Consider the following 13,773-nt stretch of genomic DNA (forward strand, 5'->3'; position numbering starts at 1 on the left):
AGTCGCCGAGCTGTCGACCGATCCGCATTTGCCGTTCGCAAAAAGCGACATCATCGTCCTTCCAAGAACAATGGCGGCACCCGCGCCAAAAGCGCAGCAAAGAGCGCTTCCATTGGACAGGCTGCCTCGACGGGCTGCGTTGGGAAGAAAAAAAAAATTCTTTGCCACTTTTGATACGAGCGAACATTTGATTTGTGGCCGCTCCGTCATCGGCATTAACGGAAACCAGCATGATTATTCAAAATGTGCTGCCCGCCTAATCGGGTTGCAGTGGAAAAATTGAAATCAACCTTCTTTGGTCTGACTTCCCGGAGGATCCGAGTTTGTCATTGGCATCTGAAGCGTGAAGCACGTCACCCATAGTGGCAAGCGGTCGACGGCCCAACTCGCTCGCTGCCTAAACGGGCGGCGGTGGAAAGTTGATATGGAAGTGAAATGTGTTTCATATGCAGGTGTGCTAAAATGGCGTCCAGTAAACATCTCGACACGTTTGTTTGTTTGCGAGTGAGCGAGTGCGGTAAGCCAAGCGGAAATGCCGGCAGCCGAGCTGCGCGACGGGTGTGGCGGAGGCAAACGCTGCTCCTTGTCAAGCGTGCGCGTGTGCGCAGCCTGAAAGCTTTCAGTCCAAGCCGCTCCGATTTCATGCGGCTCACGGCATCAGCGCGTATGTGCGCCTCGGGCGGTGCGAGTTCACGCCGCCGCCAACGACGAACGCGCGCGCACACACTCGTTCGCTCACTCGTTCATCCTCTCACGCACACACCTGACATCGCTCGCTCACTCTCATTTACACACACGCACGCACGCTGTTGTCATGGCTTTTGTTTACAAGAAATGGCCAACGAAAAACTAAAAACGGAACATTTGTGAGACGCGCGAGAAAGGCAGCCAACGCGTGTCAATCAAAAAAGCACTTACGGAAGACGGCCTGTCGTTCTCGCCGAACCACAATGGCCGTCAGCCGTCACTCACAGCTCGCCGCTACGCCCCCTGTTGACGAGCGGCAAAAGCGGCGTCAAAGTCAACTCGACGGGCCGCCTGCCAAGCCATTAGCAAGGCGGCGCCGCAAACGTTTTCGTCTCCGAAAGCCTAAACGGGCTGTAGCAGCAACTCGCATATTTAGCCTCAATTGGTAGCACTTTGAGGACGACTAATTGTTGCTGACACAAAATCAGGCCCATCGCCAAAACGGGCTGCGGTCCAATTTGAAATATTGACTTCCTCTTTGTCGGAGAAACGGTTCCCACCAAGGCTGCAGTGCACACGCCAGCTGTCCCTCAAAAGTTGTTCCGCCAAACCCGCCGTCCGTGGCCTCCCGTTGAGGCGGCGCACCATTAGTGAGGCGCTAATTCGTCCTCCGAAGCCGCTTCGATCCAAACAGCAAGCGACAAAGTTAACGAGCAAACAAAAGACGCGGCGCTAAATGGCGGCGGGCGCTCCACTGGGAGGCGCCTTTTGATGTGGGAGCAAAAAAAAAAAGAAAGAAACAAGACGGGATGCGATGGCGCCGTCATTAGGGCGGCGGAGGTGAGGCGGCCGCCCTAATTAGCGTGCCGCTTGATTGAAAGCGCCTCCGCAGCGGGACGAGCAAAATGAAGGAAATTCGAGCTTCCGTGGGGACTACTTCGGGGGATGCGACGGAAAACTTTTACATATTGACTTCATTGTGTCCTGAAAAAGCCTCAGGCGCCAATCCAGAAGCTTGGCAATGCGAGATGAGGAATATTTGCTGCCGCTGCTGCGTCGGGTTCGACTGGATGTCTCCTTTGAAGGGGGAACAAAGACAGAACAAAGTCCGGCGACAGACGGGATCAGCAAGAGTTGAAGCAAACTTTGCAACTCTTAGGCAAGACGACTAGTTTTCTGCCTAAACGGGCTGCAGTGGAAATATTTAATTACGTTCAATCATGAAATCATTTGTTGGTTTGCCATCGCAAAAGCAACTTCTGAAAGCAAAGCAAACATTGAACTACAAACTCCAACTAATTTGAACTTCCCGGGCAGCGGGAAAATTGCTTTTCGGAGGATGAGCACTCATCTTTTGCTGCGTTGATCTCTGCCTATGAAAGCATTTCGTGCCAGGTGAGCAACTTGCTTCTTCCCTAAATGGGCCTGAGCAAGAATCTCCACATTTACTGTAAGGAGTCGTTTGTGACTTTGTTGAAGCATTTCAAGTTAGGCGAGGGAGCAATTCATTTCCACTTGTTTCCTGCCTAGATGGGAAGCGGCAGAAAAGTCACCATAGGAACTATTTTGGAGAGGATTACAACAAACTATGGAACACGTTGCTCACCCAAAAACATTTGAACTCAGTGAGAGCTAGCTTCACGCCTAAACGGGTCGCAGTAGAAACTATATCCGACGAAGCAGGAAGAACCGGCGCGCCCGCGGGAATCCATGTGAGGTGAGCATGCGGTGTTATTAAGTCCCCCCGCCAAGCCGTCACCACCGGCGCCGCCCGCTCGGTTGGATCTGTTCCCACTTGACATTAGCGGCGGAAGATGACATGCTGTTAGCGCACGCATAAGAGGCTTCGCTCTATCATTTGGCAAGGCGCCCGCGTCCCGACAATATCCTGCTTTCGGGAGACTGCCGCGATGACGGGTCTGCACGCTAACAGGAAGAGCAACTCAGCGGACCGCTAACACTCAAAACGGTGCTCTTCAATGAGCCGCACCGGCTCCTTTCCTCCCTCAACGGGCCGTCGTGCAAACGCGCAAACATTCGCCTCACGCGTTCCAGGTGAATTGTTCTCGGAGCGACGTCAACAACCTTGTCACGGAGGAAGCGATTCATTCGGGTCCAACGTCTTCCCTGCCTAAATGGGCTGCAAGAGGAACTCAGACGCTGTCAATCATGACATGTTGAGGCGACGTCAATGCCAGGTGGGCGTCATGAGCTGCGTTCCAACTCGCTTTCGACCCAAACTTGAAATTAGAAGGTTGTCACGCACACAATGGACGACATGGATTGGAAAATGACGCAGCCCGACTCGGTGCTTACATCCCATAATTGGCGATGTGAAGATAAGCGAGCACATTAGCGCAACAAAAAGCAATTAGCGCGGCGGCGGCGGCCCACGCAAACACGCCACAGCGCGTTCCCACGCACACGCTCCCCGGAGGCCGACGGCTCTTCCTCGGAGGCGGCCGTCATCCCGCCCGAGATATTTCCTGCCTAAATGGGCTGCAGGAGGAACTCCACATGGACGGGTTTCGGGAGGTTCCAACGGCAAAAAGTAGGGCGGGCCAAATTCATTCAGGCCCGACTTTTGTCAGGAAAAAACTATTTGGAAGAAATGACAACCACAGAAAGAAAGAAAGCGTTCCCGAGTTGCACGGCGGCGTGCCGATGAGTTGCCTTCAAAATAGCGCCGACGTGCGGAGGACACGGAATGACGCAAACGCGCTAATCCTCCGCCGGGTTGGCTGCGGGAACAATTTGGACGAGCGGCCGGTTTGGAGGCGTGGCCCGCCCGGGCGCCGTTATCGACCCGTTTTTGTTGGCCGCGTCAACGAGGCGTCAGAAAGAAGCGCTCGTCGAAAACGTCGGCGGACGTTTGCCCATTGATGGCACTCGCATGGCCCCGCCTCTTAAAGGCGCGCCATTAAGAGAGTCAAATCATCCATGTGACTCCCCAAAACTTTGGAGAGTGGCCCAGCGAAAAAAGCTTGGTGGGCTCGTGTCAGCGCCGAAAGAAAAGAAAGAAAAAAAAAAAAAGCGGCGTCGGCGTGGGCGTGGGCGGCCCGCAGGAAGAACGTCGACCTCCCACAAGCGCACGGCGCTCCCTGCAGGAGGTCATGGCGGCAAATGCCGCCAACGGGCTCGTTCGGACCAACGCGAGCCCGGCTGACTTTTTTGTTTTTTTTCAACGAGAACAACAACAGAAAATGTTTTTGCTTCAAATCCAATCTGATCATTATTGAACGTTTCGCTCATTCCGAACGCGTGACTTCTTTCGCTCACTTCATTCATGAACAGTTTTGAATCCCAACAATCGCATTTTTTTTGGGGTGTCAATTTCACAAATGAGGAAATGACGTGTCACCCAAACAACAAACAACAAATCATAAATACAAAACCATTCCGCACGGCACGCATATTTTCGTTCTGGATCTGATATTGCAAAAATAAGATGACAAAACAAAAAAAATGGATAAAGGAGGAGGCGAGAAGATGCGGGAAAATTCTCCGGGTTGACTGGATGGACTTTTAAGTGGATGATTGTGCATGTGTGTGTGTGTGTGTGTGTGTGCGCAGATTAGATCACAGTTATGAGCCCCCCCCAAGTCAGAAGCCCCCCCAGGGAGGCGCCAGCTAAAGATCAAGTGTGCCTTTCTGGCCATCCTGCGAGTCGTCCCAATAAAGCCGTCGATGCCCCCCCGCACCACAATAACAGCACGACAATGCCGCCATCGATCACGATGAGGAATCCAAAAAAAAAAATGTTCCAAATTTGTCACCGGTTACGTCATCACCTGCACCTGCATTACTTTGAAATATGATTTTTTTTTTGTATTTCCAAAAACGTCAACAGCTTGTCAAGTCCGTCAGTTTGCTGCTCTTATCTCAAATTTCTGCCCCCCCCCCAAAAAAAAAGTCTGCTATCCGATCATCTCGCTTGTACCGCAAAGTTACCCTGAAAAAGATTCCAACTCTGGCCACCTTCTCATGACCTTTTTTTTTTTTTTAACCTCCAATGCAAAATGATGAAGATGCGCGGAGCTCTCTCAGCTATTCGGACGTCTCGAATCCGGAATTCCTCTCCTCTGGTGCCGTAATGAGCCGCTCTCAGACCGGATGGAGGCTTGACGGCGGGAATCATTTAGCACGCTTCGATGGCCGCGGATGGCGAGAGCGAGAGCAAAAGTGGAGAGGAAGACGGGAAGGGAGGAGAGAGGAAAAAAAAAAAGAAAACTCTCCCCCGTTGATGATCCGGGGAGGAAGAGGACGATATGCCAAGAAGAGAGGCTTCATTGTGCCTTTTCCCGAAAACACACACACGAGGGTGTGTGTGTGTGTGCGTGCGTGACTAAAAAGAACGCCGCTTCTCTCAAGGCCGCCTGATAAATTCAAAAAAAAAAAAAAAAGCATTGAGCGCATCTTCCTCACACGCGTCGATTCACAAAGAAGCACGCATGCAAAAATGCGAACATGAAGTCACGCTTGAGCACGCCGTTCGTGAAAAAAAACGGTGACGTCACAACATGGCGGCCGCAAACAAGAACAAGCGAGAAGGCGGCGAGCGATCGTCACGAAATCATACGGCACCCAACGCGAAAAATTGCGTGCTGACTTTTAGGAGGTTGGAGTTGAACAAAGAGTTGTTTGCAAAAATGAGAGAAATGCAAAAGGGGATCGTGAGGGACACAGCTGGTAGTCGGGGGGGGGGGTTATTTTTTTATTTTTTCTAGTATCGGATTTGACGTTATTTTCTAGTTCATGATTTTGTCTTTGAAAACCGATTTTTTTTCCCATTTTCATTTCATGGAAACATTTTGGAAATGCCTTTGAAATTGAAAGGTTCAAATTTCTTCCAAAACTGCGACGCAGGCCACACATTGAAATGTGAGAAAAGTGACAAAATGTCAAGAATGAGGAAAAAGAAAAGAAAAAAAAAAACAAGAAACGACAAATTGCCTCCACGAAACGTTTGCGCTCGTCTTCGTTCCGCTTCGACGAGCGCGGGGCAAAGGTCGGTCGGCCATTTTGTCACGAGCCATTTCAATCCAATCATCTTGGATTGTCCAGACGGCGCAATCGCGCGTTTGTCGCGTCTTCCGTGAGGAAACCACAAAAAGTCTTCAAGAAAAACCTGGGAAATGTCGCCGGCCGGGACAAACGTCAAACGTAGCGACGGCGCAAGTCCAAGCGGCCGAGCGAGGCAAACGCCACCACATCGGGCCGAGCGCCATCGGCTCCGAGCTCGCCGTCGTCACGTTCCCCGACGAACGCATCGGCGCCGGCGTGAGCCGCTAACAATCTTTCGACGTCGAAAGTCTCAAAATGAGGACACGTCACATGACGAAATGCGACAATGCCGGCGGACGGCCAACGATGTCGCCGAGCGAGACGAACGGCTCAAAATTTGATGGCGCCCGAGTTGCGAGACGACACAACATTGCAGTGCGGCATTTCAAAAATATTTGACCTCGACACGTTAGCGCGTAGCCAAACGAGCTAGCCACGAAACAAAAAGAAAAAGAACGAGCCCGAAACAACGAAAGCTTCATGTGACAAACGATTTTGTCGCAGAGGATTGTGCCGCCTTCCACGACATTTTCTTACACTCTTCGCTGAGTGTGTGTGTGTGAGTGTGTTGTTGAGCAAGTGAGCGTGCGTATGCACGACACACACACTTGCACTTGAACGCACCACACAGCAAGACAACAGCACAGCTGAGCCGAGGGGACGCAAGTGGGACATGGAAAGGGGGGGGGGGGCGCTTAGAAGAAGGAACAAAAAGTGCACCCCCCCCCTCCTCCTCCTCCTCCCCATCGACACGCACGCAAAAGAAAAAAAGAAGGCAAAGAGTCGCGAGCGAGGAACACAACTCACATTCGGTCGGCGGGCGCGAGCAGGCGGCTCGCCATCATCATGTCAGGAAGGAAGTCCACGTTGTACGCCGAAGTCATGCTTGCCCCAAAAAGGAGGAAGAAGGTTTTTTTTTTGTTTTTTTTCGGGTGCAGGCTGACTGACAGGCCGGCGTCCTCCCCACGCCAGACAAACGCGCATCACATCGTCTTCTTCCTCCCGGGAAGCTGCGCCTCTTTTGGAATTGCCCCAATTTGCGGCCGCGCTTTGCTTTGGTGTCCGCCAAGAGCGCGCACGTACGCACGCACGCTTGGAGAGCGAGGTGCGGAGTGGCTTGGGGGCGGGGCTTGCATCCAAGATGCTCTCCCAGCACGAGCAGCCTCCCTCCACATGGGAGCGCACGTCCGCCGCGCCTCACCCTTGAAAGCTTCAGCCTTTGAATCTTGGCTGGCTTTTCTGCGGGTATTCCGGCTAAACGTGCACGTTAGCGTCTTGGCGACCAATCCAAGCTCACTGCCCCCTCGAGAGCGAGTTTTTCATCTCGGCGACCTGGGGGTGGGGGGGGTCGTGTGTCATCTGACAAACCGTCAGCCGATGCAGGTCGGGCAGAAGACGAGCCTGCGTGGCGAGAAGCAAGAGAAATCCGCCTTCTCATGCTTACCTTCGCGTTTATTATGTTGCAGGATTGTGCCCCCCCCCCGCCCCCGAGAAAAAATACATAAAATGCTCAGCGCGCCACAGAACCCACAAAAAAGCGACGTGACGAAGGCGACGCGGCTTTGAACACGCAATTAGCACGCCGCCGCTTTAATCCGCCGTGAAATATGAGGCGCCGCCGTGGCGTTTTGGGAAATAATGGCGAGAGGAAAAAGCTGCAAACAGGAAGCCAGACGTCAGCGTTTGATTGCGACCATTTTCTGGATGACTTCTCCTGAAATTGATTGCGTCGCCGCGATCGGCGAGCAACAACCGGCCGCTGACGGCGCGCAAACGCCGGCAGGTGCTCACGGTTCAAAATGAACAAAATGGCCGCCAAGATCCACTTTGAAAACGGGGGCCGGTCACGAATACACGGTGAACGAAAAAATGTTCACACCCCTGAAAATAATTTAGCAATGCTCCAAAAAAAAAAATAAATAAAAAATGCTGTTAAGTTGCTTTTTTGAAACTCCTCAACTGACTTCAAATTGTTTGCAAGCTGCCACTAGATGGCGCCAAAACAATAACGGCAACAACTTTGGTTTGAGTTTGGCAACAAATAACAAAGGTTGCCCCCCCCAAATAGATAACAAAAAAAATCTGCAGGGGTAAGCGTCCGTATTTTCGAGGAGGGGCAAGTTGCAAGCATCAAAGTCGGAATCCTCGCCAAGGTTTGCGGGGGTCTTTTCACACGTGAATATTTCACGAGGCGCTCATCCATAATTGAACGCGGCAAGCAGCTGCGTTTGAGCTAAAGCGGAAGCGCTAGCAGACGCCACGCGTGGACCCTCCCCCAGCCCCCACAGGCCGCTCGTTAACGGAGCGGCGTTCCGGTTAGCGCTGCCGTCCCGACGCCACCGGGAACGCTCGCTGGCCCCTTTAAAAGCGACTTCGACGCATGCACGGACGCCGACAACATGGCCGCCGTATCGCCGCTGCTCACATAGCTACGTTCGGTAGACTGGGGGGGGGGGGGGGGGGTTCGGATGCCTCCACCCGGGGCGCATCAGAGTGCTCGCCAAACTGTAATTGGCCGCCATCGCCCATTCTGGAGAGCGTCGCCATTCATCACGCCGCCGTCCCGCAGCTCCTCGGACGTCGCCAACGCCGACCAATCTCTGGCACGCTCCAACATCCCCCCCCCCCTCCCTCGCTGATCCTTTTCCTCATTAAATTGGGACCCAGGCAGAGGTGGTCACTGCCTCTCATTTATTTTCATTTGAAAGCGGCGCCGCTTCACTGATCCTGTGGGGATGCCTTGCCACAAGAACGCACGCACGTGCACACGCACGTGCACACGCACAAGCAACAACAACCGCCTGCAAATTCCTGCACACCTTCTACATATTCAATATGTAGATGCTAATCAATATTCTGCATATTAACGTGTGCATCGATGAAATATGATTGCACAATATCGGGGGGGGGCGGATATATTATCATTTTTATTTTTTTTTTATTCATTCGTCAATCGTCAATAATATCACACTTATATAATCAATTGAAATGTCGGCAAAACTTCCGATCCAAAGCATACCACATCAAGCAAATGTTGTGGCGACCTACAAATTTCAGTTCACTTCACAATTTGATGATTTCAACTGCCCGCCCCCCCCCAGCCTCATTAATCAGCACCTGTACGACTGCACGTATCGATTTTACCGACCCCCCTCGCCCCCCTCCTGACAACCGCCGCTTGCCGCATGTGGCCGTGCATTCTATTCCAGTCGTGTCTCGCTGACACACGTTGATCGAAAAGGTGCTGGGGCAGATTAAAACCTTGGCGCCCCCCCCTCCGTATGTTGGGGGGGGCTCAATTGTGTGTTGGCGTTTCCTTCAACGGCTGCTTGAGCAGAAAGACTTGAGGGAGGCCAAATTTGAAGAGCGAGAGGAGCCGCCGCCGCTAAACTAACAAGCGTGTCAGCAGAGGAGTAAAAAAAAAAAGGCGAATGGTGGCCGGGCCATTAGCGAGACACGAAAGGCGGGCGGGGGCGGGCCAGCGGTCAGGAAACGAGCGCTCCCTAATTTACATATTTTGGCTGTAAAAGAGCCTCGTAAAGCGAACTCAACGGGCCGCGCGTCCAATCCGGTAAAACGGACAACAAAGACAAAAACGCAAAATGACGTCAAGATTTGAAAGTTCATTCGAAACGTGAACGCTGCACTCAAATATGAAGCCAAATTCTGCACAGAGAAAGTGTGGCAAGAACGTGCACGCGTACGGAAAAAAAAAGGGGGGGGGGCAAATGTCAAAATGGGATGCAAAGAAGAGTGCAAAAGTCACGAAGACGGAAGAAGAAAAGAAACGCAACGTTCTTCAAAGGCAAGAAAGATCTCGTCAGATCAGATTCAGCTTGAAAATGCTCAAACCAAAGTTGATGGAAAAAAAAAAAAAAAGCGCAAAAGAAGCGCGAGCGTGGCCGTCGCCTTTTGCAAACGAGATGCTTTCGTTTTCTTCGTGGTGCCTGACGAGAAAACGAAAAGAAAAGCGGTCGACGAGAACAGGACCGAGAGGAGACCGGGTCAAGCCTGACGCGGGTCGGGACCAGGACCGGGACAACGCGGACACTCCGCCGGACTCCAGAAAGACCCGAACAGAGAAAATCCAAGACGAGACCGACGCCAGGACACGTCTGGGCCGAGACCAGAACCGCAACAAGTCCAGAAAGCGCCAACGCTCCACCAACACCGGAACAGACGAGCCGCTGCCGAGATGGAAAATGAGGGCGGGGTTTTTTTTTTTTTTTGCTTTTTCTTTTTTTTTTTCCATCATATCAAAGTGGCAAAAGTCTCAAAGTCGTGCTGGCTTTGGAAGTTTTGTTGTTTTTTTTTCTTAATGGATCGTTTTTGCGCGTCGAATGTCCCGGAACGCAAAACTGCGAGCGATGACCGGAAATGTCGGCGCCATTGACTCGTTTCGCCGGCAGGCGGCACAACCAAAGCCCATTTTTTTTTTCTTTTGAGTCACTGAAGGGTTGAAAAGGCTCCGAGCGGCTGACACCGAGGAAAAGAATTCAAATGATACATATTCATCGGCGTGTGGGCGGAATAACACCAAAAATGCAAATGAGCAAAAGGGCAAAGCGGCGCGGCGGCGGCTGCGAGCGATCCCAAGCAAATGAAAAAGACGCGAGCATTCCAATAAGCCCAATCGGGAGAAATCGGACACCTCAACCGTTTGGGACGAGCCGTCTCGCAGGCCCGAGTTCCCAATTTGCTCCATTGCCACCCTCGCCGCCGCCGTCGTCGCGAGGATTATTTTTTCGCCAGGAATTGAAACTAAACGTCCCTCTCTGCTTTCTCCTCATCCACTTTTCCTCAATGACGCATCGGACGGCAAAGTGCCCAAAGAAGTCGCTCAACGCCAAGTCGACACCGGCGCGGCGCTTCGACGCCGCCGGACTGTAAATGGAAGCGACCGAGGGAAGCCGATGTGCGGAATGTTACGAATTCCAAAGCGCGGAGGAGAATGGAAAAAAAAAAAAGGCATACGCCAAAATGCGCGCGAGGAGGAGGAGCTTCATTTCGTCAACTTGCCGCCATCTTGTGGCACGGCCATGCAATTGTAACCATTTTACGAGCGGGTTTTTTTTTGGGGGGGGGCGCGTCGGATGTGTGCCTTTAAGGGGCGTGGCCAAGTGAGTCGCCGCCTCAACGCATTTTCCTTCCACACAAACGATGACGAGATCGACACGAACGCAATGCTCATGGCATTATGGGATGTCGAGGGGAGGAAAAAAAAACATTTCAAAGTTCAGTTTGAAAACGAGACGATGAATCGATCACATTGACGGCAAAGTATCGTCTTGTGAGCGTGTTCAATTTAAAACGATCCAAACGTTGTTGAGAATATCAGTCCAAATAAAATTCTCGGTTTCCGTTTCGCGATTGAGGCGACGCGGTCATGAAGGAGCGGCGTCGATCCGATCCGGAGGGAGAAAAAGCCAAACGCACTCCGTACTTTGGCGATGCGCCGCATGTCGTCCGCATTTCTTCTTTATTTTTTCAATTCCAGCGCCGAAGCGGCGATTCGTTGTTGCCGACTTGCGCTCGGCTTCCCCTCTCGCGCTCCCTAACGCGCGGCGACAGGGAAAGGTCAGCGCCCGCCGGTTTCCCGCGGCGAGGGTCGAGGTGGGAGGCGGTGGCGGTAAATGGAAGGCCGTCGTCATGGCAACGGATGCGTTCGGGATCAAAGGATTTCCCGGCTGGCGTCGACGAAGCCGGCGAGGAGCAAAGGCGAAGCGGCGCCGAAACGCAGGTCGGCTCGAAACGCAGGTCGGACGCCACGACGCGTCCTCAAAAGCCTCAAGACCGAAACGCTTTTTGGGGCCGCCATCGTCGTCGTTCTTCACAAAGGAGAAAGAATATACGGCCGTGCTGGGTTTTTTTTTTCCTCAAAGCCATGTTGACGCCATTTGGGAGTCTTTTCAATGTTTGTTAGCATGAAAAAAAAAAGCGTCGACAGCAAAGCTTGTTGTCAAATGACTCGACTTTGACACATTTTGACATTTTACGCTCAATGATGAGCAGACCTCAACATTTTGTGCTGAAATCCAAAATTTCACGGCATAAAAAACTTGAAATTGACACCAATTCCAAAAATATTTTCTTGACCGAAGCGCGCCGGTGCCGCCCGCTCTCCATTCTGCTCACGTTCAGCCCATTCACAAAAGGAGAGAAAAAAAAGAAAAAAAAAAGCCCTCATGCGGTTCTCCTCTCGCTACGTCCTCATTGCCATTCTTCGGGCTGCCGGTACAGAGGCGGGAAAAAGCACCAAAACAGCGCTGAATTATTTAGACTTTCCTGCGCCCGCCGCACGCCACAAAACGCTTGACTCGGCACTTTGCACGAAACGGGCGGGCCCCGATAAAAGTTGCATTAGATACAAGATTCCGCAATCGGCCGACGATATGAACAATTCATCTTATCGCCGGCGTGCACGCAAAATAGGCGGGAACACGCGCGGCGATGGCGGGACAAATTTGGCGCCATTCATGCATCGCGGCGCCGATAAGCGGCCGCATCGTCGGGCCTGACGATGTCATTACGGCGCGGTAAACAAGCCGCCGAGCGGCGGCGAGCAAGCGCGGGCCGGAAGGTCAGCCTGACAATCTGGAAGCGGAGGACGACGGGCCAATCCCCCCCCCCCCCCCAACTTCCTCCACCGGAGAGATAAGACGGCGCTTTTCTTCTCGCGCCTCCCGAGCCAAGGACGGACGGGCTGCGCTTAAAACAAAAGCCCGACGCCGGCGGCTAATCGACTCGTCTGCGCGTCGCGCAATCTTGCCGGGAGGTCACGCGCGGCCAGAGGCTTAGCGCGGGAATGGCGGCGGGATCACGGACGATTAGGACGGGAAATTGGGGCGATGTTCTTGCCTGACAAAAAAAAAAAAAGAAACGAGGTGGGCCAAATGGAAATAATCACGTTGGAAAAGAAGATGAAATCAGCATATCATCGAATAATTCAATCGGGAAAAAACAGTCGGATCAAAAGATGACACCCGTTCGGTGGGAAACAAAAATGCAAGGGAATAAAAAAAACGAAAGAGAAAAATGATGACAGAAAAAAAAACAACTCAAATAAATATATCAAAATTCCAAAAACGAGAATAAAGAAATAAATATTTTGGATAAATATTTTAGTTTGCATCGCGAGTGGTCAAAAAAGAAGCAGCAATGCTTTTGCCAGCCAAACAACTTTTGGTGAATAAAGCAAAGGCGGCTCGCCGTTTTGCATCAACGTGACGGGCCTGGCGGGCGGGGGGGGGCACGGCACCGCCCATCCATTTGCCGACATTAGCGCGGCCACTTTAATTCGTCGCCTTCCATTAGTCGGGAAAAGCGGCCTTGGGCGCTCAATTAGCCGTCAGAAAAAGCCAGCGGCGGCGGCGGCGGCGTCGGAGAGCACGCCGACGCCTCATTAACGTCACACTCGGCACCGTTTTGACATCTGACGCTGCGAGCAGGCGGAAGGGAAGGTTGGGTTTTAGGGGGCGCCGCTCCGACTTCATCAGAATCATAACGAAGGTCGGCGAGGGGCGACGGAATATTTTTGGGGCCTGCTGGTGAGTCAATTGCGACACGCCCGCTACGGCGCAGCTGCCGCGTTTGCGTTGACGACGACAACAACGCGACACGCCACATTAAACAAACGCGACGCCCAAACTGGGTTAAGACAATTTGAGTGGAATTTCTGGGGGGAATTTGAAGAGCCCAAAAAGAAATTTGGCAGCAATGCTCCAAACAAAAATGTCGAATGAGACTTGAAAGATTTGTTGCCGATTCACCGACCGGAGCAAAGCCCGAATTGTGAGTCTGCAAAATCTCCTTTGTCCAAAATCAGGAAGATTTTGGAACAAATTGACGATGAATCGGGTTTGCGGTGTTGTTTTTGGAACCTTCAAATCAAAGATCTTTTTCAAAAGCTGACTTCAGATAAATCAACTATCCCAAATCCAGAAAAAAGAAAAAAAAGGTTCGGGGCCATTCGGGAGAATCTTGCAAACAAACGGGACGACGGAACAAATTGCAAACCTCCGC

At 52.1% G+C, this 13,773-nt stretch overlaps 1 protein-coding gene across 8 annotated transcripts in view; it reads right to left on the reverse strand.

The window, feature by feature from the left end:
* The window catches only part of celf2 (cugbp, Elav-like family member 2), a 55,414-nt gene that overhangs the window by 27,770 nt on the left and 13,871 nt on the right, over positions 1 to 13,773 (reverse strand). The window contains exon 1 of one of the 8 annotated variants that reach the window (XM_088288940.1): positions 6,559 to 6,839. The exons of 6 other annotated variants lie outside the window; for them this stretch is intronic. In XM_088288940.1, coding sequence (XP_088145066.1) covers positions 6,559 to 6,635 — 77 coding nt within the window. In that variant the 5' untranslated portion in view covers positions 6,636 to 6,839. Of the gene's footprint in view, positions 1 to 918; positions 4,248 to 6,558; positions 6,840 to 13,773 lie in introns of those variants that run through there. One more of the 8 variants, XM_088288943.1, reaches the window with a different exon arrangement.

Source organism: Idiotropiscis lumnitzeri, chromosome 2 (genome assembly GCF_059441095.1).
Source record: "Idiotropiscis lumnitzeri isolate Australia: NSW breed Sydney's pygmy pipehorse chromosome 2, RoL_Ilum_1.0, whole genome shotgun sequence".
In the NCBI taxonomy this organism is placed as follows: domain Eukaryota; kingdom Metazoa; phylum Chordata; class Actinopteri; order Syngnathiformes; family Syngnathidae; genus Idiotropiscis; species Idiotropiscis lumnitzeri.